This window comes from Ornithodoros turicata, chromosome 3, assembly GCF_037126465.1.
Source record: "Ornithodoros turicata isolate Travis chromosome 3, ASM3712646v1, whole genome shotgun sequence".
Lineage (NCBI taxonomy): Eukaryota > Metazoa > Arthropoda > Arachnida > Ixodida > Argasidae > Ornithodoros > Ornithodoros turicata.
In genome coordinates this window covers 23,306,944-23,331,259 of record NC_088203.1, presented here as the reverse complement: position 1 = coordinate 23,331,259, position 24,316 = coordinate 23,306,944, and the positions used below count along the sequence as shown (strand labels likewise).

The window sequence follows — 24,316 nt, the reverse complement described above, 5'->3', positions numbered from 1 at the left end:
GGTAACGATATCATTCGAGATGTTGGTTGGCTAGGAGCGTGCTGTGCGGTGAAGTTCATTTTTAAGAGTGTAGAAGCCATAGTCTGCCTCATCGGGTTCGACTTTCTTACAGGAGGCGCAACTCGTTCGGGAGTGCTCGGTTGGTTGCAGATAGCTCTACGCTACGGAAGTGTTCGAGGTTTTGTCAGCATCGAGAGCTCCGCGCCTACGACGCGTGTGCCGCCACGATTATGTCGATAGGGCCGCATTCACTTCGCAGGCCTTCTTAAGGTAGCAGCAGTTACTAGCATATGCCGTCCTGCTTTCTCTCATCGCACAGGACTATGCAACATTTATTCAGACATTTACCAGGAACTAAGGTCTAACACAGGAACTAACACATTGTTGCGTATTGAGATACATATATAAATATACAACGTTCCCGCGCTGCTCATGGGCTAGGTAGCTGCACATTCTTGCATAGTGCTTTGCGACTTCTCAGGTGGTCCTTGACATTTAGAATTGATCCGTAGTGCTGTGCTCCTCTACGTGCACAGCTGTTCATGGCATCATGGGTGAAGTCGAAGAACACCCAGCCGTCTTGAAATCCGTAGAGCTTGTACGCCCAACATATCTGCGGATAGAACAAAGCGTACATTTAGTTTTAGTTTAGTACAATTTAGTTTTGTTGTTCGTACATACAGTGAAACGACATTTGGGTAGGACCGCTCGGGACCTTTCCTAATTCATCAAGCAGTGTGTCTGTCATGAGCATAATGCTGAGTAAAATTTGGAAAAGCGCCACGGAAAATAAGTGCAAAGCAAAGCGAAGTGCAGTGAACTCGACAACTAGGAGATCCGCCCCTGTGACGTAACAGACAGATGAGCTTTCATTTGCCAGCTGCAGTGTCTCGCGATTGACGGGACTCTTCGGGATATTTTCTGGGTTCACTCTCCTTTCAATGTGTTCCGAAAGTGTGTTCATGCAGTGGGCGCGCATTTCTCCTCATTTCGGTGTTTCTGTCGCTCATTACGTTTAACTTTTAATTGTCCTGATGGCTCAATCGCAACGAAAATCAGCGGACGAAAAACGAGGCGGCGTGGTTTCGACACGCCACTTCATTGGCCAGAGAACATCTGTCTCGTGACCTCACGCGAACGCCGTAAACCGCCGTGGAGAAAGCTCAGCATGTCGAACTTTTGGCTCCTCGCAGAACGCCGGATATGCGCCGCATTCAAGCGATACGTCACGCACGGCGTCGTCAAGTAGGGAACTGGGCATAAGTCTTTTTATTTTCCTTTTCTTTCTTTTTTTTTTGCATGATTAAGCAAATGACGACACAGTTCCCTATGAAGACTGTCCAGGACACAGATGTGGAGCGGGCTTTCATAGGCCTCCTTGTCATTGGTCATTGGTCTGTCCGACCTTCGCGGAAGGCGGAGACCAACCGGAGGCCAGTCCGTATTGTTGCGCTTCTTGAGAATGAAATGGAGGCGTAAATTGCGCGTTTTATATAGATCATCCATAACGATCGACATAACCGTTGAATCCCGATCTTCTTACGTTGGTATCAAGGTAACGGTGTCTTGGATTCGGCAAGGATAAATTTTCACAGCCCTTTATAACATAATTACTCACGCACTATTACAACGCTCTGCGTGGGCGCTATGCGAAATCGCAGCATGTTATACCTTGTTAATCATGCTGTCATCCCACTCGTAGATGTGGAGCCTCTCACCGTGCTTCACCATATATTCCATCCACTCCTTATTCAGCTTACGATTCGGAGATGGCTTGTTTCCCTTGAAATCCTTGTAATCGGCACCACCAGGACAAACCTGCGGATGGCAAATAAAGTCGTGTAGACCAGCGCGTCATCGTGATTGTAGAAGTTCAACAGCACTAACTCCAACGTTGGTGAAACCCCCTGTCTCCGTGGAAAGTGAAGAAAGCAACCTAAAGGCGGCCGTTCTGTAAAATGTTTTTCTTCTTTTTTTTTTTTTTTTTTTTGCTGTATCTTAAGCCATCAAAATCCGTAGTCTATATACAAGGTGTCCCAGAAAACGTGTCACTGAATTATAAAAAGCTACACCACTTGGAATTATGCGGTGAACAGCATTTGCTCATACTAGGTTTTCGCCACCTCCTGATGTGAATGTCATGTAGCGTAAGTTTAATTATGTATTTCTGTTTTTCCGCGCAATTGTTTTATTTTTATTTATTTATTTATTTTTTTTTTTTTTGCGGACTGAACTCTGAAATTTTCCAAGCAAAGGTCACCTTCTCACCACACCAATATGAAGAGCGTTCCGAGTTTACTCAAATTAATAATAATTGACCCTGATATTCAGACGCTATACTATCGGAAAAAAATAGCCGAATGCTTCTCGGAGCTGCTTTTTGCGAGGAATCGCTGTCAATCCGACGAAAGGAGGTCGCAAGCCCAGTCAACGGGGTGATAGTAGAAAATGTGACAGTTCCTTCAATTTGGAGAGGGAAAGCACGATTCAAGCTGAAGCCGGAAGTTATGCCTGTGTTATACCTACAACGAGAGTGGGGTGGGGTGGTGACCTCCTTTCGTCCGACTGACAATTGCGCTGAAAAATTCGACGCGCCCTATGCTCTGGATGTTCGGCTATTTTTTCCGCTTGTAGAGCTCCTCAACATCCCTGTAAATCATCTTTAATTTGAGTAAATTCGGCACGTCCTTCACACTGGTGGGGCAAAACCGTCACAAATTACTTGGCAAATTTCTCGCTCTCAAAAAATAATTACAAACTTAAACTTCACAACTTCACCTGACATTCACATCAAGAGTTCGCAAAAACCTAGCACGAACGAATGCCGATGACCGCATGATTCTTGGTGGTATAATTTTTCTTGAATTATTATTATTATTATTTATTATTATTATTGTTATTCAATGGTACGTTTCAGGGACACCATGTATAGAAACGAATACTGATGTCATACAACAAGGCAGGGGCAAGTCCTTCGAGCTAAGATACAAGTAGTTCCAAAAGTTTCTAAAACTATGCAACCTGAAACTGCCTACTAACCCATGAGATATTCTCGACAGCAGACACTACTATCCACACGTGCAACAGAGCATCCGACTGTTAAGGCGCAGGAAGTATGGGAACGTTTGTGTACATAAATGTAAGTTTTACTCCAAAAGGGAGTGTTCTATAAGCGAGAAGCTACTTACTCCTCTAAAGGAGTTGTGGCGGCACCTTTTTTGTCGGAGTGCACAAGCACCAACCTCTCTAGATCCCCTTGAACACGCCATATCTAGCCCTTTAAATACCGTGCCAACGATGAGGACGGTGCCCAGAAGAACAGTCGCTGTCCGAAATATCGGAGACTCCACTCCTGGGGCACTCCCTTAACATTTCCTTAGGGGTTCGCTGGATTTTCTGCCCTTCTATGTAACATTTACGGTAAGTCAAACACTTACATAGCTTGATGGCGTTGACATGGTCGTCCAGCTGCATTTTGACCTGAGGTCCCACGCCTTTTTCCACTTAACTTGGGATGAACGACCGGCCATAGAAAATGAAAGCAGCTTTATGGTGTTCGGGGGAAAGGTGAGGTATAACATCAGTTGCAGAGAGTGTTCCTTTGAAATAAGAACAAATGAACAAATCAAACTCGGCTAATTACAGCAGTGCTAGGCATGTCGCAAGGGCATGCACTGTGAAACCGTTAATAGTAATTAAAACGCTGCTGTTATTATCTGTTTTTTCGCTCTTCTTTTGTCGGAAGAAGGTTGCGTGACTACACTGTTAAAAATGAACTTCACCGCATAGCACGCTCCTAGCCAACCACCATCTCTAATGATATCGTTACCTGCCCTGATTTGTTGAAAGCGGGAGGCGTATGCCTTTTTTGTGACACTTATGCTGTTCATAATTGCCACAAAAAAGGCACAGACCTATCGTGGGAACTTCGATTTTCAACCGGACCGATCGTATAGTGTTCCGTATATGCCAGGGGTCGAAACCGTAACTGAACCGTAACTGAACCGTAACCGAAACCGGCAAAAAAACGTTATTTTTTGCCGAGCCGAACCCGATCGGAACCGTAAACATTTTGTCTTTCCCCTTGAACGAACCGGAACTGAACCGAAAAAATATGATGCGGAAACCGGTTCCCCAGCCAGTAAAAACGACTATACCTTCCCACTCGACTGCCGCAACCAGCTCCCTGCATCGCTCGGAATTTTGCCGAATTCATGGAGCCGACAAATTGATAAACCAAGAAGTGGTGAGTCCATTCGCCTCTTACAGCCTCACCTCCAAAGGGTTCACGACATCCCGTACATTTTTGTGACTCGAGGTGTAGAAAAAAAAAAAAAAAAGATGTGCTACACGACAGCTACTCTTTGCATTGATGCCTTGGCGGCTTCCTTTCATTCAGCGTCGCAGTGTGAAGGCGACGAAAATTTTAATAGTTCACAGTGACATCCAGAAGCAACGCAGACCTCTAGCGACCACGGGAAAGAGGTTCTCGTGTGGTCGAGAGCATGGAGGAAGGAGTGGCATCTTTTCAACGGGGAGCAGCATGCCGGCCTGTGCATGGGACTCTGGGATACCCCTATCAACCACGCGACCGCTTTCTTCTCTCTCGTTTTTTTTTTATATTACTTCTTTTGAGATTGGCGATAGCCTTTTGCAATGGAGTTCAATTGTATGTTGTACCAGCCCTTTTCGGTACAGTAAAGTATGATCTGCTGTGAACTGCATGGCTCTTTGTACCTATGAAGTGTAGATGCGAGGGAATAAGAGGAAGGAAGGAGGAGCAAGCCATCGCCGGAACCTGATATGACCTCTCACATGTGGCACACTGATTATCACAGCACACGTAAACCGGTTCGAACCGATTAATATCGGTTCAAACCGTTATTTTGCTTGCGCTGAACCCGAACCCTAACCGAACCGATAACGTTGAACCGAAACTTGAACCGAACACCAAAAATAACGGGTTCGAGCCCTGGTTTATGTACGGCATGACGCGCATTGCTGCATTTTGAATACCGATTCACTGAATTGTAGCCTACAACAGTTCTCGCGAATGTTCCAATGACAACATTTATCTTAACGTCCTTCGGACATCAACGGCCACTCCGCTTCGCAACGCGCACTATGTTTTTCACCGGACTGCTCCACGGCATGGCACGCTCGTGCACACCCAGTATGGACTAAAAACACAGGTGCACGATCCATCGGAGTGCACAATCCATTGTAGTTCTGTAACGAAATCAAGGTTCTGAATTATGATAACAAGCACGAAATTAACATAGCATGTAACGTGATTTGAAGTGAACTTTTCTTTGCGTTTTTGTGTCCCTTTAAGGTGCATTAGAGTCCAGCCGGAGAGGAGGGTGAAGAGCGCGAGAAGCACTCCGACTTGTGGGTAGGAGCCACAAGGTGACACAAATCCGCCATTGTTGTAACTACCCTGAAGCGGGTGCTTTTTGCAAAAGTGCAATCTTTGCCTGGTCGCACGTCATAGAAAACGTCGAGGTCATGTGACTTTGTTTACATGTCGTTTTGCAGCTTCGGCATATTTTCATCGTCATAACACCACGTATTTTGGTAGCGTAAACTATGCGGTGCCTCTTCCGTAACATGGTACCCTATTTCGCCTTACTTTCAATACATCGCATCGGCTCAGTGAGTCTTAACACGCGGTCGTCATCACATCTTTGGAAGTAGTCAACAGTACGAGGCTTTATGCGTAAAACTGCGCGGTGTACCGCGAGATTATCGGATAAAAGTAATTGCTGTGATCGAAACACATCCAAAACGTCGTGCAGAAACAACCGCATTGTTTACAAACGGTTTGACCGCCGATCACGGGCGCCACCATCTTTAAGGTCACGTGTGCCTTGACGTTGCTGTGACGTGCGACCAGGACCTGTACAGGATACATTGCGTTCGCCCAGCACGTTTTCGTCTACGGAGCAATACATTGGATGCCACCCCTGTGGTAGGAGCGCGGGAGCGCCCCACACCGCAAAACCGTTCTAGTAAAAAGGGGCGTGCTCCATGCGCTCTGGAGCGGCTGCTTAACGCGTCCGTGGACTTGTCATCTCCTTCGAACTCTTTAGAGAGACATCACTGCGTAATACGCTCCTTGCAAACTGTCGCCCCAAACCACATCGTTCTCCCGCATGATTTGTACAGGACGAGACGCGTACGCCTTTTTTTTTACATTTATGCAGTTATGATCAGGGTGTCGAACCGAACCCGAACCCGAACCGAAAACCGTACCCGAACCGTTATTTTTGCCGGAACCGAACCCGAACCCGAATCGAAATTTTCATGACACTGTTGAACCCGAACCGGAGCAGAACCGTAAAAAATAGCGGTAACCGGTTCGCAACAAAACGGTTCGGACATAAAAGAAGTCAGCATAAGAGTTCCTCTCTATCCCCGAACGAAGACACATTGGTATCATCATCACGCGCCTATGGATTTCAGGTATGTTCACCTAGCAGTCAGATGACGACGTATAGTAAGTATACTTTCAGCGTCTTTTTAACATGTTGAAGCGCAGTTATCCTTGTGAGCGCCGCGGCTAGCGCCCCACGCACGCGGTGCGGCGTCTACTCTTCAGAGACGAGGTGCCACGCGGACGAATGAAACACGAATGGAGTAGGCCAGTTATATAGCTCTACAGGACGAATATGTGATCAAATAAGCGCCCAAGATTTCCCTTTACACGTGAGCAGTACAAATTAAACAAGTCAGAAACATGAGAAGTGGAGAAGGAGCGTACGCAGAACGGTGCCTGTTTGATTGGTCGTGGTTTGAAAAGTGAATGTGGTTCTGCTTATTGGTAGCGCAGTTGTGTCGTGACACATTGCCGTTGTGTTGTGGATTAACTAGTACACTGCTGTGAGCTCGGACAGAGTAAGGCTGGCAGGCTTATTTTCGACATGCTTCAGTACGGTTTCAGTTCGATTCACGCTGCGAAGGCAGTGTGCCGGCAAGTACTGTCGTCTATGTTGCGCTGTCCATCTTATTAGGCTTCCTTTAAGTGTATCTTGCTGGCACTGTGCGTGTGGAAAAAGAGATTTTGGGAACAGAAAGTAGCAGGACTACACCGCTTCAACAGCGTGAACAGCGTGCCTCTAGTTACAATAAGTGTTCATCCATTTCTCATTTCTCTCGCTAAAGGGCTACCTCACCGCTAGAGACGTCAATGCAGACAACAGCAGTAAGCTATTAGCCACGCATTTCCTGATAAAAGCAGTTTTATGGAACATATAAAACGGAAGCGTTGAACCGGTTCGCGAACCGGTTCGGGGCTGCGAACCGGTTTGCGAACCGGTTCGATTTCTGGCGTGGCCGAACCGGAACTGAACCCGAACGAAATCAAAACAACGCGAACCCGAACCGAACCCGTATTTTTTTGCGGTTCGACACCCTGGTTATGATAGTGGTCACGAATTTCCTAGGTGAGTCAAAGGGCGAAGAAAGATGGCATAAACCGCACACACAACTTGCACATGCCCATCGCACAGAATGGCAGCGTTATCATTCCTGATTTATGGAAAGGGCGGAGTTTAAGCCTTTTTACGACACCACACACAACGTACACTATAAAAATGAACTTCACCACATAGCACGCTCCTGGCCACCATCATCTCAAATGATATCGTTATCTGCCATGATTTGTTGGAAACGTGAGGCATACGCCTTTTTGTGACACTTACGCATATATGTAATTGTCAGATGAGAGCGTACGCCTCAGATTTTCAACAAGTAAGCCGGGTGTGAACTGTCATTTTGGATTACGGTTGGCTAGGAGCGTGTATTAATCAGTCAGGAAGGTGTAGATATTGTTCCTAAGAACCAAAAGCATCGGTGGGCTTTCACTGCAATATACAGGGTGTCTCAGTTGAATCCCCGGGCTAAATAATTCGCGAACGGGTGCACCAATCGAAGAACGTTCTTTTTTACAAGTATCTGTCGGATACCACCTACAGGCTGCGCACCGTGTGAATGAGTGGGAGGCGCTCATTATTTAAATAAAAATTCAAATGAGTTTCGTGAAAACAACTTCTAAAGCAGGGCGCCGTCGGCATTAAAACGTGTGCTACCCTTTTTGGGACCTTCAGTGGACACCTTTTAGAGAAAAATCTGCCACCGAAGCGGGTCATTGGTTGCGGTAATTAATTGGTTTAAGTTTACATTTTTTTTTGTCGCGGCTGGTCGCGGTGAAGCGCAAAACGACGCCCTTCCACTCCCTTATTCATCAATGAATTACCCCAAGCAGCACAATGTACTGAAAGTCGAGTGCAATAGGGATGGACGGGTAGGTGGAAGGCATTGGACAGACTTTTGAAACTAAAGAACATCGATAAGACACATACTGGCCACCCCTATTGCACTCGACTTTCGGTACATTGTGCTGCTTGGGACGTGTCCTAGCGCTTACTTCGCAATGGGGAGTGCTGAAGAAAAAATGGAGAGCATGTGATACCAAGATACTATGTGATTAACTGTGTTTCGTCCGTGCGATCATAACGGACAGGGCGCATATCAGTCAGATAAGCGGGGCGGGGACTGGCGTAGCCTGTTTGACGCTGTTATTTTTTCTCCAGCACTCCCCGTTGCGAAGTAAGCTCACGAACACGTAATTCATTGGTGGATAAGGGAGTGGAAGAACGTCCTTTTTCGCTTCACCGCTACCACACTCTTAAAAATGAACTTCACCACATAGCACGCTCCTAGCCAACCATCACCCCGAATGACAACGTTCTCGCCCTAGATTTGTTGAAAACGGGAGGAGGAGCCTATTTTGTGCCATTATGCACGGCACAAAATAGGCTCCTCCTCCCGTTTTCAACAAATCAGGGGCGAGAACGTTGTCATCCGGGATGGTGGTTGGCTAGGAGCGTGCTATGTGGTGAAGTTCATTTTTAAGAGTGCAGCCGCGACAAAAATATGTAAACCGAAACCAATTAATTACTGCAACAAATGACCCACTTCGGTAGCAGATTTTTCTGCAAATGGCGTCCACTGAAGGTCCCAAGAGGCGCAGTACCCATTTTAATGCCGACCGCGCCCTGCTTTAGAAGTTATGTTTTTCAAGCAGCTCATTTTAATTTTTATTTAAATAATGAGCGCCTCCCACTCATTCACGCGGTTCGCAGCTTGTAGGTGGTATCGGACAGATACTTGTAAAAAAGAAAGTTCTTCGATTGGTGCACCCGTTCGCGAATTATTTAGCCCGGAGATTTAACTAGGACACCCTGTATAAACAATTATGCTGCAGTAGCGATGTCGTCACACGTTTCCATATTAGTGTTTCACTATATCGTACGGCGTCGCCTTTACGTACGTAAAAGCGTGGTGGTTCTACGCAATGCCCAAAGCTATATGTATGTATTAAGCGTGCGCAGAACGACCGACAGTATCCCTTACATATGCAAAGGCAATAGCGTACGACATGCTAAAACTCAGTAATAACGATGGCAGAAATACGAGCGCAAACAAAGATAAAATGGCGTAGGTGCAGTCTAGCGGAGGATAAACTCCATTATAGGCAAGCCTGCTGGGCAAGGCACGTAACAACGGGTTACGGGTGTGCTGCTGGCCTTATACGAGCAAGTCCTCCCAAAACACACGGAACTGAAATGCGCTACGCAAATTGCTCTGTCTTAAAGCGATTGAGAAACTACACGGACATAACTTTTTTCTCCTGCAGGGTCTGTTCGCCTCACTCAGCGCACTTCGTACGCAAAGTCCCTCCTCCCACATGCTATTTTTTATGTTACCGAGTTTTAAAGGTCCTCCATTTTCGAGGCCCCCACCGACCGTGGCGCCAAGCCGTGCCCAGCAGCTCCATGAAATAGGCAGGAAGGGCCGCTTTGACTCCTTCCTCTATGGCTGTACGTCATATAGCCCTTCGCTCACTACCGCTTCTCTTCCGAGCACCTCGCCGCGCCCCGTCCCTGCGTTTGCCGCATCCTTCTTTACAGGCGTCGTCATGAGGGCGGGAGACTACGCTCGGCGGTTGCGCGCTCGGTACAACGTCATACCGAGATGTGGCGAGGAGGAGGCGAGTCAAGAGTGCCTCTTCATACTCAAAGTGTGTTCATACTCAAACTTCGTGAAGCGGGAGCGCAGCGTGAAGGGGCCTCGATGGAGATGTTTGGCACCCATGAATCAACATTTTGAATCACGATTTCGTGTAACATCCTGGATTGGATTCACAACCCTCTTAAATACTCTTCCGAGTGACCGGTATATTACCATTCGAAATGTAATATTTTTGGGGGAGTAACTTGTAGTCATTTCGTAACTTAATCGTACTTAACGATACTTCATTCGTGTTCTTTTTGCCCTTTTTTTTTATTTACGAGTAAATGATGAACGTATGTTTTCGCTATGCCACTCACATTCGCATACATCAGGGGGAAGACGGAACACCAACCAAGGCTCGTTCAAGACCGACAAAAACAATGAACCCCCGTGTATAGGCTAGGCTATCCCTGGCATCAGATGTCACCCCTCAAGGAGCCAGTAGGCTTCAAAACGTCAGGACCCTCTTTTGAGCAAACCTTGGTTGGTGACATACGTGTACACTTCAAATTTGCATACATGGCGCAAGGCGGAGAGTGTCCTTAAATGAGGTATGAACTGCTATCTGCATTTAGTTACGGGTTACAATGTATTGTTCAATTCTTCTCCTTCATAACTTGTGCAGCGTTAATACAAAAACGCACTCTCTTCGGGCGAGTAGGCGCATCACCGTCCAGATACCTCTATCCATCGTTACGTCATCTGAAGAATTGTAGCACCCAATCGGACGCCAACGCGGAGGTACACATAACCTTCTGCTTTACCCTCCTCAAGATGAACTTCACTACATGGCACCCTACTAGCCAACCACCATCCCGAATGACAACGTTCTCGTCTCTGATTTGTTGAAGACGGGAGGCGTAGCACATTTTGTAGCCGTGCATAATAGATAACATAATAGATTCCGCATCTCGTTATCAACAGATCATGGGCGAGAACGTTGTCATTCGGGAAGATGGTTGGCTAGGAGCGTGCTATGTGCTGAAGATACGCACCTATCAAATTCACCTATACAAAAGGTGTCACAGACAACACGTTGAAATCGCCGTTTGAAGCCGACATAGTCGGCAGGCCCGCTTGGTACAGTTCATAGCTCCTTTAAGAAGGTGTCGCAAGAAAGACAAGACGACAATGTTGTCTCGTACGACAATACCCTTTTATGCCCAGTTTTTGTTGTTTGGCAGTAAATTTCCAAACTGTAACTGTCTTGAAAGTCAACTCGAGTTAGTTTTGTGAGTATTTAGTATTCTGCTCGAATTATCTGATATATATTTATATATTGAATTATATTTTGTACTCTACACAGTTACTTTTTGCCTGACAAGCACCTTTTTTAAGTATCTCATACAAGCCTGAATTGAATGCAGTAGGACTTACGAAAGTAGGCTGGTCTACAATAGGAGAGTTTTTCCATACTGACGATCCAGTCAACCTACAATTGGATCTACTGAACAGCGTTCGGAAGGTTGGGAGGAAAAGAACACCGTCGGGCTTGATATCACTGCAAAAGACAGGGCGCAGGTTCGAGAAGGCGTTGACGAACGACAAGGTGTCAATGCCTCACTACATTAGATAGTCACATGACGGTCGTTTGTTGCAATTTGTTAGCTTGGGTGTGTTCCTACCCTATAACCATTGGCTAAGCAGAAGAAACATGACCATGGGACCCTGCCAGTGATAGCCCTATCAAGGTACCTGTTCAGAACCACGCTACACATCTTATTTGATCAAACTACAACAATTGAACAGCAAGGGTCAAATAAATAAATACAGACAGAAAACACAGACAGAACGGGACAGAAAAATGACCGTTCTTCGAAACTTCTCCATAGCGCAAGAACCTTCCTGAAGAACGGCTAAGGTTCACCTGGCGTCCTCCCGCCAAGAGAACCTGAGCCAAGATGAGGTTCTTGCGAGATGAAGAACTCTCGAAGAAGGGTTATTTTTCTGTGTGACGGTTGAAAGTCAGCAGTCGTCCCGTTCTGTCTGTGTTTTCCCCAACCCTTCTGTTCCGTTCTGTTTTAATTAATGATACTTTGGAAGAACCGTTTAAACATTAAAAATACGGACAAGCTGAAGTTGTTTCTCGAACGGTTATTTAGGTTGTGTATGGGATTTATTGCATCACCCGACAGTTATTTACACAAATAGGAAACTTGGCTCTAAAAGAACGTATAGCGTGTCCCCAGTGATGCACCACACGTGCAGCACACTAACAAAGCAGTCCAAGATATCATACAGTAACCAGGCAGTCATGCATAAAATGGTTCACACAGTTGACGGTTTCACCCTGCCAGCCCCCATTGCCCCGAAAAAAAGTTACATTTGCTTGGGAAATTAGAGTTCAGTTCGCAAAAATTACGTTAAGTGACAAGCAGATCAGGAGGGGTTGTGAGAACAAATGCCGATCGCGTGATTCTATGCAGCGTAGTTTTTCGATTAAAATTCAATGACACGTTTTCTGGGACACCCTGTATACTTTTATTATGCGATCGAAATGTGTAAATGACTGCTAGATTAATCCCGTATATGAATATTGCCGTAGGCAATAATTCAAACCTCAAACGCCTAAACCGACGAATGTTTTGCACAGGCAATCGCTGATTATTCTCACGTCACCATCGAGAGTTCATGTGTAGCTAAAATACAAAGTGTGAGTATCTAGAGAGCGCATAGGGTGATAGCAGCATCGTTGTATTTCAGTTGCATTTATCTTACTTTATTAGCGACTGGGCGACGCTTATCTCGCTTGAGCCGATGCTGTCAATGACAAAATTGAGCTTGAGGCCTATAAAGAATGTCGTGAGCGGCCTGCTTTGCATGCTTCGGACCGCCTGAAAGACATTGAAAAACTCAGTGCAAGGATCCCCGCCACCAAAGCAATGAGAAGCTGTGTGATGAAATGTACGTACAAACCTACCGATATAAAAGATTTCATATCTGTAAAATAGGACTCAAAAGAAAATGGGGTGACATCGATATCGAGAACAGCGTAGTTCTTGAAGCCTTTGTCCCAATACCTGTTGAAGGCCTCTCTCCCTTCCTGTTGTCGAAGTCGCGGCTCGAGACTTTCGGCGATCCTGTAATCACACAGGAGAAATCTCAATGACGTCCAGAGAGGTAGGAAGCAGCCCAGTCATTCAAATGATAGTCAGGCCGGCGAGAGAAATTATCGGGCCCCCAGCTGGGTCATGCCCGGGCCCGCGCTTCATGTCTCGACAACACAGTCCAAGCATTTCTTCTTTATATGATTACGACAGGCCCTGGGTCCCGCGAGCCCCCGAAGTGGACCGGGCCGCCATCCCCGGCTACCCCACCTTCTTGCCGGCCCTGAGTATCATGACCTGTGAATGGGTCACCGTGCATGCAGGACTGGGCTGTGGGAGTACAGAGAATACACTGCGAAGGTTCGCCCTATAATACTGCGCCTACACAGTAAATCCAAAAACACCCTTGTTCACAAAAGAAGGGTGTTTTGGAACATAAACACCCTTTTTCATTTTGTTCCCAATTTTGTTCATTTTGCACCCTTAAAGCAATGACGGTGACTAAAATGGTGTTTGAAGATGGCAACTTCATATGGGCTCCGACACATTTGTTGGAATGCTTTACGCTTTCCTGTGGTATCTGGAAATAGTTGCAGTGGGACGGGGGGGGGGGGGTATCGTTAAAGAGAGGGCGGTCATCAAGGCATAGTTTGCCTGTCTGTTCCATGCATCACATGTGACATGTCCCACCATTCTACCATTTGTCTTGTTGAGATTTCCCCCAACACCAGCATGAAACCAGTCAACTTCAGACTAGCAGACTATTTTACAATTTCCGAAGGCAATAATGCGTAGCAAGTTGTGAACAAGGTGGTTAAGTCCTCTGGCATGAAACTGTGGCATATTGTGTGCAAGAAAAGCATGTAAGTAACTTAAATATTTTAGCAACAACTTTGCTGGAGAAATAAACATGTTCCTGTATCCAACAGCGTACATTTCCGTGTCAAATTTTTAGCCTTATGGTAAGTCAGGTGAGTTCTTTTCGGAAGAGTGCTGTGAGTACAACACCAAGTCTCATTTGCACCTTGTATACACTCTAAATCCTGTGACGGACACGTGTCGGCTAAAAAAGTTTCCACAGAAAGTGCAGCTGCTACACAGCAGTAAAAGCCTGGAAACAGCCGTAACGGTTGTCAAATAGCAAGCACAGCGATCCCCATCGCCAAAGTTCAGCAGGTACAAAGCCGTCACGTCGGTATAAAACGGCTTTTGTGCCCGCTGGATAATATGTGTGCTTCCTGAACCGTGTACTCGTGTGCTTGTTGAATAATGCGTGTGCCTTCGTTGGAGCGTACTACTACTGCGTTGCTCCGCGCTCCGCCGGTGAGGAGTGAGATGACACGGCGTATTCCTCCGCAGTGCATGCCTTCCCGTTTTTTTGCCCGTTGTCTGCGCTGCAACCTCGCCATTGAGAAAGACGACAACCTTCCTTTTTATACAGGGTTAATGTTTGCTTAAGGTAAGTCAACCTAGCTGTGAAGCATCGTACAACGTCTGCGTTTTACTCGTGTTTAACCAATGAAGTACATTCTGTTGCACACGGTGGACGCATTGCAAATGGCGGCAGGAGAGGATATGCTACATCGGTGAATCGACGATGTACGTTACAAGCGAGGTTAATTGTATTCTTTCGTTATAGTGACCGTGGGATTGAATCGGTTGCAAGGACGTGAGTTACAAAGTGATGTACTATTCCGGCCTTCACGTTGGAACAATGCCAGCGTGATATTCACTTCGGTTTTTTACGTTTTTTTACGGGTTTTTACATCGAAGCGTGTCTGGTGCCACTTGCTTAGACAATTGTTTCGTTTGAGGAACTGTCGTCTTCGTCACTAAGGATGATCTTGATTGAACGAAGTTCAAGACGTTTGGAGGAAGACGTTTGGAGGACTGTCTGGTGCATCGGATGGGTTGTGTGTCCGTGCAAGGAGTGCTCCATATGTGTGTGTTTGAATTAGAGAACCGTGTATGCTTTCCATTAGGCAAACGTTGATGTACTGGGTGCAATTTATCCTTTCCTTATTTTTCCTTCCTATTTATCCTTTCCAATTCTTCCTTTGCAGTCCTGGCCATGGGTATCTGCAATCCAATAAAATTTGGTGTTTCATGTTCGATTAGCTTGGAGCATTTTCTTCCTTGCTTTTTCTTTTTTTGCGAAGCGTGGAGGTAATTTTTCTGTTAGGGAATTCGAGAGGCGTAATGTGTTTCGCGTATTAGTGAGTACAAGTAACCCTTCGATACGTCCGGTACACTGACTCCTGGCGTCAGCAGGGATGTCGTACCAGTTGGTGCAGGGGGCACGTGGCACCTGCAGCTTTCGCAGGCACCGCGTGCCCCTTTAAGTCATCGGGCACATTTTTTTTTTTTAAATGTGCCAGTTGATCACACGGCACCTATCCGTCACTGGCTTTAGAGTGTACTAGTGAGTTCTAGCATATCGTACGATGTCGCCTTTGCGTACGATATATGAAAGCCCATTATCAGTGAGTTTTGTCGCACGCTATCGCCTCTGAGTACGTAAGCGATAGCGTTGGTGGTTCTCCGCGCGCGCAAGACAAACAAGAGCTTTGTGCATTGCGCAGAACCACCACACTATCCCTTATGTCCGCAAACGAGACAGTACGATATAGAAGGACTCGTTACATACTGAGCGGCGACGTAATTAAGTTTTGCCACATCCAATACGTTCTTTGCTTAGTTAAAGCGTTTGTCTCGCTTTTTGCACAGCTATACTATAACGACATGCAGGAGTGCTTACATGTATGGAACGACGATGCCCAGGTTGAGATCGGGTCTTCTGATTTGATCAATAAATCTTTGGAAGTTATCGAAAGGTGAACCCGGGTCGACGTAACCCTCGAAGATCTCGTCAGCGCCTCCGGGGTACTTCATGCCGTAGAATACGAAGCTGCACAAGTTACTGGGAAGGGAGGCTCCAAGGAGGTCATTCCAGCGCATCGACTCGGGAAGGGGGTCCTCACACACACAAATTAGAACATCTGAAAGGAAGAAACGTCACAAATATATCCGTTTCCGCTGAGTGATGCTTTCCGTTCCCTATATACGCACATGCACATTAATCATAACTATAATCGTTATTTACGTTGCTCGAGAACATCAGAAAGTCTAGATGTATTCATAAAGTGGAAAAGGCATCAGCAGCCAGGCGATAGAGACGTGTTAAAACGTCTGTCGTGCTAATTATATCCACCGCTGCGTCTTGCTGCTGTCCTGCACTGTCTTGGAACAGCAGAAACGGAGTATAGAAATATTCGTATGCAAAAACACTTGCAAAACACATCGCATTTTGCACTGGTTAGGACGCGTACAGCAGCATGCCTTGTCATTGGCCGAGTACTTTAGAACGCTGCACGTCAGAGCTTTAGTACATCGTACGCTATTGCCTTTGCGTACGTAAGTGATAACGTTAATGGTTCTGCACACGCCCATGACAATGACATTTTTTCGCACATTGCGCAGCACCACCAAAGCTATCCCTAACGTACGCAAAGGTGATAGCGTACGATGCAATAAAACTCGTAATTCAAGCACACCACCTCCGCCAGTTAGATAATGTGGTAGCATGAACTCGTGCGTGGAATATCGCAACGTTCCACACTGTTCATCATGTTTTTAAATTCCAGGCCTCTGCGTCGGTATTCGGTGCGTGTTCGAACTCCGGCAATATGACAACACGGTAGAGATTGATGTCAAACACTACACCGTCTGTCAGGGTTTCATCTCATGTTAAAGGATAACCGGAGAAAATTAGGAATACTATCTTTTTTGGAATTGACACCAATGATTGCAGCACCACCGTAGGAGGATGAAAAGAGACGAAAGCTGGGAAACGAGAGGGTACTTACATGGGTACTTCGTGGTAGTCGTCGTGGTTGTAGTAGTAGTTGTAGTCGTCGTGGTTGTCGTGGTTGTGGTTGTCGTGGTCGTGGTGGTCGTGGTTGTCGTAGTTGTGGTGGTCGTGGTTGTCGTGGTTGTGGTGGTGGTCGTCGTCGTGGTGGTGGTCGTCGTCGTCGTGGTGGTCGTCGTTGTGGTGGTGGTCGTCGTCGTTGTGGTGGTGGTCGTCGTCGTGGTGGTGGTGGTCGTCGTCGTGGTGGTGGTGGTCGTCGTCGTCGTGGTGGTGGTGGTCGTCGTCGTCGTCGTGGTGGTGGTAGTCGTCGTGGTGGTTGTAGTCGTGGTGGTTGTAGTCGTGGTGGTTGTCGTGGTGGTTGTAGTCGTGGTAGTGGTAGTCGTGGTAGTGGTAGTCGTAGTGGTAGTTGTGGTCGTGGTACTCGTAGTCGTAGTTGTGGTAGTTGTGGTTGTCGTAGTGCTGGTAGTTGTAGTCGTCGGGGTGGTCGTCGTGGTACTTGACGTGCTTGCGGTGCTAGACGTCGACGTGGTCACCGGTGTCACCTTTGTCGCCTTACTGGTCCTCTTCGGTGTATCGGTTTTTGTTGGATATTTTTTCACTGCGAACACAAACGTTAGCAGCAACACGACACAGATATATGATGCTACAGCGTAAGGCGTTAAGTAGAACTAGAGAGGCACAGACTTGATGCTATATCTCAGCAGGTAAATTATCGTACAAAATGCCCCTCATCGGGCGCTGACTCGGGCAAACAGTCTGCATCACGAGAAAGATATGAATGTCCACACCGTAACGGCAGTACAACTTTTATTGCGAAAATACGAAGGTACAAACGCCTTGGCGGTCACAGGGCTCCTGTGCAATCGATAATGGATGCATGAACAAATATGGGATATATACGTATACGGTACGAAAGTGATGTTTTTGTGTACTTACTACGCAGAAACTGCAAGAAACATCTGCAAGAAACTACAAAGGAGCAGCATCAAACACTGAGTAACATGATTTCAAATCAAAGTCCTACAGGTGCAAGCTTCTATTGTAAGATGGGGCAAGACAGAATGCTTGCAAGCTATGAATGCTACGATAGACGCAGGCTATCACAAACAGCTGTACTAAAAACTTGTACTACAAACTGCACGATGGTACAGGGGGAATGCTTACGACAAGATGGATGAATCGCATAATGAAGACCACAGCGAGCCATAGGGCTCGTGAAAGAACCCGCGAGGCCAGTGCCGGTATGTATTCTTCTACTTCAAACACGTTGAAAATGCAGAGAAAAAAAAGTAATGTTATTGAAACATGGTCATGCGTGTGCTCCGGTACGAAGAGACCGACTACCGGGTTTCTGGGTATATATGGCATCTGGATAACAATGTATTGGACAAGGCACCTATTGCACAGGCTTCTGTGATTATCGGGGAGCTATCGTAGCTTGCAAGTCATCAGCAACAGCTGTGTTGCGCAGTCTGTTCCCAGGTTATGGACAGAACAACCAACGAACCAACTTCTGATATTCCACCCCGTCTGCGGGTGAATGGCAAAATGATTATGTGCACGTTGTTTTGTTCATAAGGACGAGACGCACGCTAGCTTCGTTGCAAGGTGGTATCAAATAATTTGATTCTTTTACTGCACAAGCCCTTTCTATTCCAGACTTGCATGCCACGTTGGGATGGAATACCATCAGTGTGGATCAAATATTGGCACGCATTGGACGCGTGCGTATGTAGAGCTAGAAGAGAGAAGGAATAGCGCAGGAGGATATGCGAGCAAGAGCGCATGTTTGCATGCTTAGTTGCGAGTCCGTTCCAACGTCTCAGGGATGTTGCCGCCGTTATGAAAATGGTGTCCCACTTGCTATAAGGTGATTTCACGCCGGATCAGGCAGAGTGGTCCGGTCGACCTACCAATTTTTTTTCTTTCAAACATATATTAAAGCCTTGTCCCTAGGAGGCATATTGGCGCTGAAAGTAGTCGCAAATAATTGGTGGTTATTTTTTTATGAATTATCATTCACCATGTGGTCACTTCGACTATTGCGCTTCCGACGCAGTTTGACGCCACGTGTCGTCATAACTATTTGACATATTCAGCTGAATTGCTTTTCACGTATTGTCTGGGGTGGGTAGCATTGCATCCTAAGTTCTGAGGATACTAAGATTTGCCTTTGAGGAGATAAAAAATCGCAAAGTTGCCTCATTTCTAAAATATGGTACGTTTTCGGAACCTCACAACTCGTCCCCCAGTTGTGATACCCGAAAGTAATCTAGATCATTGTGTTCGTCTCGAAATGCCCTTTCTTCACATAGCGAGTACATCGTATTGTGAATTACGGCAACGCCCCCAACAGTCTTTTTGTGAGGGGTGTCTACGGAAAATGCGTAAATTCGACAGCGCGCATCCCATATATTCTCACTCGTGACATCGTTCATTTTACTCACAAACGTTATTCATGACGACTCAAAACAGCACATAAAAAAAATTGCTTCAGAGGTGGTCGAAGTCACGTTGCCAAAGACGTTGAGTTACGAACGTCACTTCGACCATCTCTGAAGCAAATTTTTTTTATGTGCTGTTTTGAGTCGTCATGAAGAACGTTTGCGAGTAAAATGAACGATGTCACCAGTGGGAATATATGGGATGGGCGCTGTCGAATTTACGCATTTTCCGTAGACACCCCTCACAAAAAGACTGTTGGGAGTGTTGCCCTAATTCACAATACGATGTACTCGCTATGCGAAGAAAAGGAATTTAGAGACGCACACAATGATGTAGATTACTTCCGGGTATCACAACTGGGGGACGAGTTGTGAGGTTCCCAAAATGTACCATATTTTACAAATGAGGCAACTTTGCCATTTTTTATCTCCTCAGAGGCAATTAAGCAGGGTGTTTTCACGTCAGATGAGCCAGGTGGTCCGGACCACATCTCCGATTTTTCTGAGAAGATGACACACTATGCCCCAACACCTATTTAGTGCATTCATACCAAAATTAGTTCAAAATATGTGATATTTCGTTTCCTCAAGAGCGCAAAAGCTAAGAAGGTGCACTTTCCAAGTTTAGAATTTTTTTGGCAACTTTTGGGCCCCCGTATCGCAGAGACTTCTCGTGGTAAGAGAATGAAAATTAGTAGGATAAAAGACACCCACCTTATCCCTCTGTATGTGAAGTTTAATCGCTGCAGAGGTCGCAGGTAACTTTACATAAATTTGCAAACTTCGAGAAAATTGAGTTTTTCGCTTAAGTTTGGCATTTAATTTCTCAGAACACATTTGGAGTTTATGGATGCGTTAGGTATCATTTTTTCAGGGGAACACGCTCATTCTGCTCATAAGTCTTCTCCTTCGCTGAACAAAAGGGTCCCTGCACCTGGGACGCTCCTAACGGAGCCACTCAGCGAATATTCATGAGTTTGAGGTGCCTCGTTCTCTAAAACACCCACTTCGATTGCGTTGAAATTGCTCACCATGCTAGGCCAATGTGTCAACATCAATATCTGACAATCAAAATTTGCCATAAAGCAGTCGGATGGGAAGCGCGGCCGTTCCCGCGTACCCTATCCAAGCACTGCGTGTTGGCCTGTGCGCTGTGGCGCAGTCGGCAGACCGCGCTCTTCTCCCTCTCATATATTGCTCGAATATGCGTCGGTATTGCGTGTGAGCGGATTAAGATAAACAAAAGGTCCGAAAGCAAGGCCCCGAAGAGGATCTCGCTTTCTTTCTTGAAAGCAATCGGCGGAACCTTGACCGCTGGTGTTCGATTACGCTTACTTCCAAAAGCGGCATCGGAACCGCTGTTGGCTCTTCGTCACCTCGACTTTCTCATCGTCAATTAGCGCAGTCACTACGTCTTTTCGATTAGGGCTCTGCAATGTGCATTGCATGTCATCATCTGTATAGTACTTCACTGCTGTGGCCACATCTTCTTCATTGAGCTTCTTCCAGACAAGTACAAGATACTAAAAAAATGTATTTAAGATTAGATAATAAATACTAACTTTAGAATGTAATTAAGATAGAGTATAAATACATGAAAATTAAAGTAATTAAGATAGAGTACAACATACTTCCAAAAGTATTTGAAATACGATTAAGATACTATTTGTCCTTGAACGCAAAAAGCCACCGGCCACTGGTCAATGCGGCAGGTCGCCCGCTATGTCACATGAATCACCTAAACCCCGCGCACTACGCTAGCCGCCGCTGTGTGATAGGAGTCATCTAAACACAATTCCCAAAATGATGACAAAGAGATACCACATAACTCCACTAAGTATATGTGACCAAGAACAAAGCAAACTTCTAGCAGGTCCCTACTCAGCGAGGTCAAAATTCGGCGTCATCGCGTCAGAGCACACATAATAGAACCATCACTGGCCAAGGATTCGTACACAAGGGGCAAGATCTCAAAATGGAGACTTCCAAGAAGGGCCAATGTTCTGGTCTAGAGTCACTAACCGGGTCAAGTCCGTGGGACTCAGCAAATTTCCACTGAACAAGCAAGAGAATGGAAAGACGAGACACAGAAAGTTTGAGAGGGAGATCTAAAATATGTAATAGTAATATGTAAATATGTAATTAGAGTATCGAGTAGAAAATACCATAAACTTTATTTTAAATAGAGTACAAATACACAAAAATGAAAGTATTGAGTAGAGTACCTATTACTTCAAAATGTATTTAAAATCCAGTATTTTAAATACAATACTCCAAATACGTACAAGTTTGGCTTCTTCCCTTCGTACCTGTCGGGCTCTGCCCACACACCACTCCTATTTTTCAGCATGCAAGCCTTGACAACCATATATTTTGTAGCTTCTGGAATCAGTCTTCTGATGTCGTTCATTGACAATTTGTCTGGGATCACAGTGCAGAGGCGACAACGCTCTTGATGGGTAGTGCAGGCCAACAATGCGCCACGAAAGTTGTTTACCTGTTCCTTACAAAATTTCGCGAGAGGCGTCATCATCTTCTGACGTTTCGGTACCATAAACGGCATTTAGCTTGCGAGACAACTCGTGCTGAATTTCACTGCTCTTCCTTCTGGTGTACGACACGCGCAACTGTTTCTTTATTGCACCAAAGTGTTTTAGAGGAGTTACGTCGATATTCGCTACAGGTAGGCTACGATTTGCATCAGCGAGAATATTACCTGGCGAAACAAACCTCTGATCTGATAAAGAATCACTGATTTCCTCATTTACTGCAGTAATCTTTTGCTGGAAGCGCCGAAAACAATTCTTACAGATGCAGTCCTCGTCGCTCACCTGTGATGCTTGCCCAACTGTTAGGACCAACTTGAGTGATGCCACGTCCAGGTCAGAGACATTCCTTTTCCTTCTTTCCTCAAGCAGAATCTTCTTCTTGTGCTTTCCTTCATAGTCGGCACAAAACATCCGATCTGTACTGTACGCCCGTTTCATAGCGTGCGGCGTGGGTCTGAGCAAACTCCTCAGGACTCAGGAGAAGACACCGTGGATTCGAAAGTAAGCGTAATCGAACACCAGCGGTCAAGGTTCCGACGATTGCTTTCCAGAAAGAAAGTGAGATCCTCTTCGGGGCCTTGCTATCAGACCTTTTGTTTATCTTAATCCGCTCACAAGCAATACCGACGCATGTTCATTCAATAAATAACAGGTCCCCTGTCTAGAGCGTAGGCGTCCTTGAGCCACGCACCTGCGTGATGATGTCATACCGCGAGACTATTGTTTCAGGATGACCTTGTCTAGAGAAGCATTAGTGGAAAAAAACAGTGTTGCCCTGAGACAATAGGATGACGTCACGACCAAAGAGAACAGCCTGCAGGGGGCGCAAGGATTCACTTCTCTCTTGGACACTGACGGGTGTGGACACGCTAATTCTGCTCCTGGCAATTGCGTTGGCCGTCAGTGGAAGAGCGTAGCTTCGGTGGGGTTCTCTCTCCCTCTGATGGGGTGCGGATGTGTGGTTCGTCACTGGTGAATGGTGTTCGACGATGCAGGTCGATTTGGTGACGAACGAATTTACAATGAGGGAATGCTGTGAACGTGAAAAATGATGGTGAGTGTCTTTTTCACTCTGTTCAAGTGTCTCTGTGTTTGTTTTTTGTTTGTTGCCCAGCAGTCGTACGATTTGTCCTGACATGTCCTGACATGCCCCGACATGCATGCTTTCCTTTGTTGACGCTTTTTTTTTTTTTACAAGGAACATTCTTGTCTTGACGATGTCGATAGTGCTGCCCTGAATGGGAATAGCGCTATTCTTAATAATTTTATGGTTAAATTAGTTCAGAAATCAACCGCAAGAGGGACAGATGCATGACTTTATAGAGGAGAAAAAGCATTACGATTCAGTTCCGTGCCTGGCTGTCGGATGGAGTAGACGCATCGTTCTGTGCTCCTTGTTACTGGTACTCTGTGTTGATTTGTTGAGTGCCTAGTCCTCTTGTTAGCCATTGATGGAGTTACGTGTTAGGATATTTTGTTCTTTTGCAAGTCTCATTTAGTAAGACTTTGGAATTCCTATGATCAGCCTTCATACATGGTGCTCTTCTGCAATAGCTTCCTATGCAATCGTTATAGAAGAATAAAGGAAATAATCTTCAGATAGTGATTCAATAACATAGGTCCTCTGTCTAGAGCGTACGCATCCTTGAGCCACGCAGGTGCATGATGACGTCATGCCATGGCTTCATTGTAGATTGACCTTGTCCAAAGGAGCATTAGTGGAAAAAAACAGTGTAGCCCTGAGACAACAGCAGGGGGCGCAGGAATGTTCTTCTCTCTTAGCCTCTCGCAGGTGGTCGCCGCAAAGGGGCTAAGAGCGCGCGCGCATGCGGAGCGGCGTCCCAGTCAGTTTCTCGCTGGCTGTCACGGACAGCAGACGTGCGCTTGGTTGCTCCGCAGTCCCCGGGCTCGCTCAGTTTTTGGCTGGCTGTCGCGGAGAGCAGACTTGTGCTCGGTTGCTCCGCAGCTAAGCGGCCACCTGTCGTCGATCTCTGCAACTGCTGGGTGCCAACTACCAACATGGCGGGCGCTGGTCACTCGGGTGTTGCGGAGTGGTTCCTTCGCCGCGGCATCGTCGATTTTCGAATAAATTGTTTTTCTCCACTCTATTTCTATATATCTATTTTATTTTCTACCTATTTTTTATTTTTTATGGACTCTCTAGTGCACAACGCTCAGCTGGTCTGGACACGAGTTAGACGCTCCCCAATTTGTGTGATGGCTCCCTGGAGGGTGCTGATTAATGTGGGGGGCCCAATTAGCTCTAATTGCTAATTAAATCGTGTTCAGGCCAGTTGAGCGTTGTGCACTATGAGAGTCCAGTCATTAGTA

General features: G+C 46.1%; 2 protein-coding genes across 2 annotated transcripts; both read right to left on the bottom strand.

The window, feature by feature from the left end:
- Positions 1 to 355: 355 nt before the first annotated feature.
- LOC135390048 (uncharacterized) lies at positions 356 to 18,228 on the bottom strand. Its single transcript, XM_064620066.1, has 8 exons — positions 16,991 to 18,228; positions 15,883 to 16,123; positions 12,998 to 13,157; positions 12,796 to 12,911; positions 11,455 to 11,578; positions 3,438 to 3,599; positions 1,672 to 1,818; positions 356 to 613 (listed from the first exon to the last, which is right to left on the bottom strand). Exons 2-8 carry the CDS (start codon positions 16,080 to 16,082, stop codon positions 431 to 433), a joined length of 1,092 nt encoding a protein of 363 aa, XP_064476136.1. The 5' UTR covers positions 16,083 to 16,123; positions 16,991 to 18,228; the 3' UTR covers positions 356 to 430.
- LOC135389212 (histidine-rich glycoprotein-like) lies at positions 16,987 to 22,396 on the bottom strand. Its single transcript, XM_064619277.1, has 3 exons — positions 22,268 to 22,396; positions 20,813 to 20,959; positions 16,987 to 17,505 (listed from the first exon to the last, which is right to left on the bottom strand). The coding sequence occupies exons 1-3, from the start codon at positions 22,394 to 22,396 to the stop codon at positions 16,987 to 16,989; spliced, it is 795 nt and encodes a 264-aa protein (XP_064475347.1).
- Positions 22,397 to 24,316: the final 1,920 nt, after the last annotated feature.

Excerpts from the sequence above, each read along its gene's own strand:
- LOC135389212 (XM_064619277.1), bottom strand. The coding sequence starts at position 22,396 with ATGTTTTGTGCCGACTATGAAGGAAAGCACAAGAAGAAGATTCTGCTT. Across the intron at positions 20,960-22,267 it reads CAGTTGGGCAAGCATCACAG|TATCTTGTACTTGTCTGGAA; the intron begins GTGAGCGACGAG and ends ACATTTTTTTAG. Across the intron at positions 17,506-20,812 it reads TTGACGATGAGAAAGTCGAG|CACCGCAAGCACGTCAAGTA; the intron begins GTGACGAAGAGC and ends GTCGACGTCTAG.
- LOC135390048 (XM_064620066.1), bottom strand. The coding sequence starts at position 16,082 with ATGCGCTGGAATGACCTCCTTGGAGCCTCCCTTCCCAGTAACTTGTGC. Across the intron at positions 3,600-11,454 it reads TTGTAGACCAGCCTACTTTC|GAACACTCTCTGCAACTGAT; the intron begins GTAAGTCCTACT and ends CTTATTTCAAAG. Across the intron at positions 614-1,671 it reads ATGACAGCATGATTAACAAG|ATATGTTGGGCGTACAAGCT; the intron begins GTATAACATGCT and ends TTCTATCCGCAG.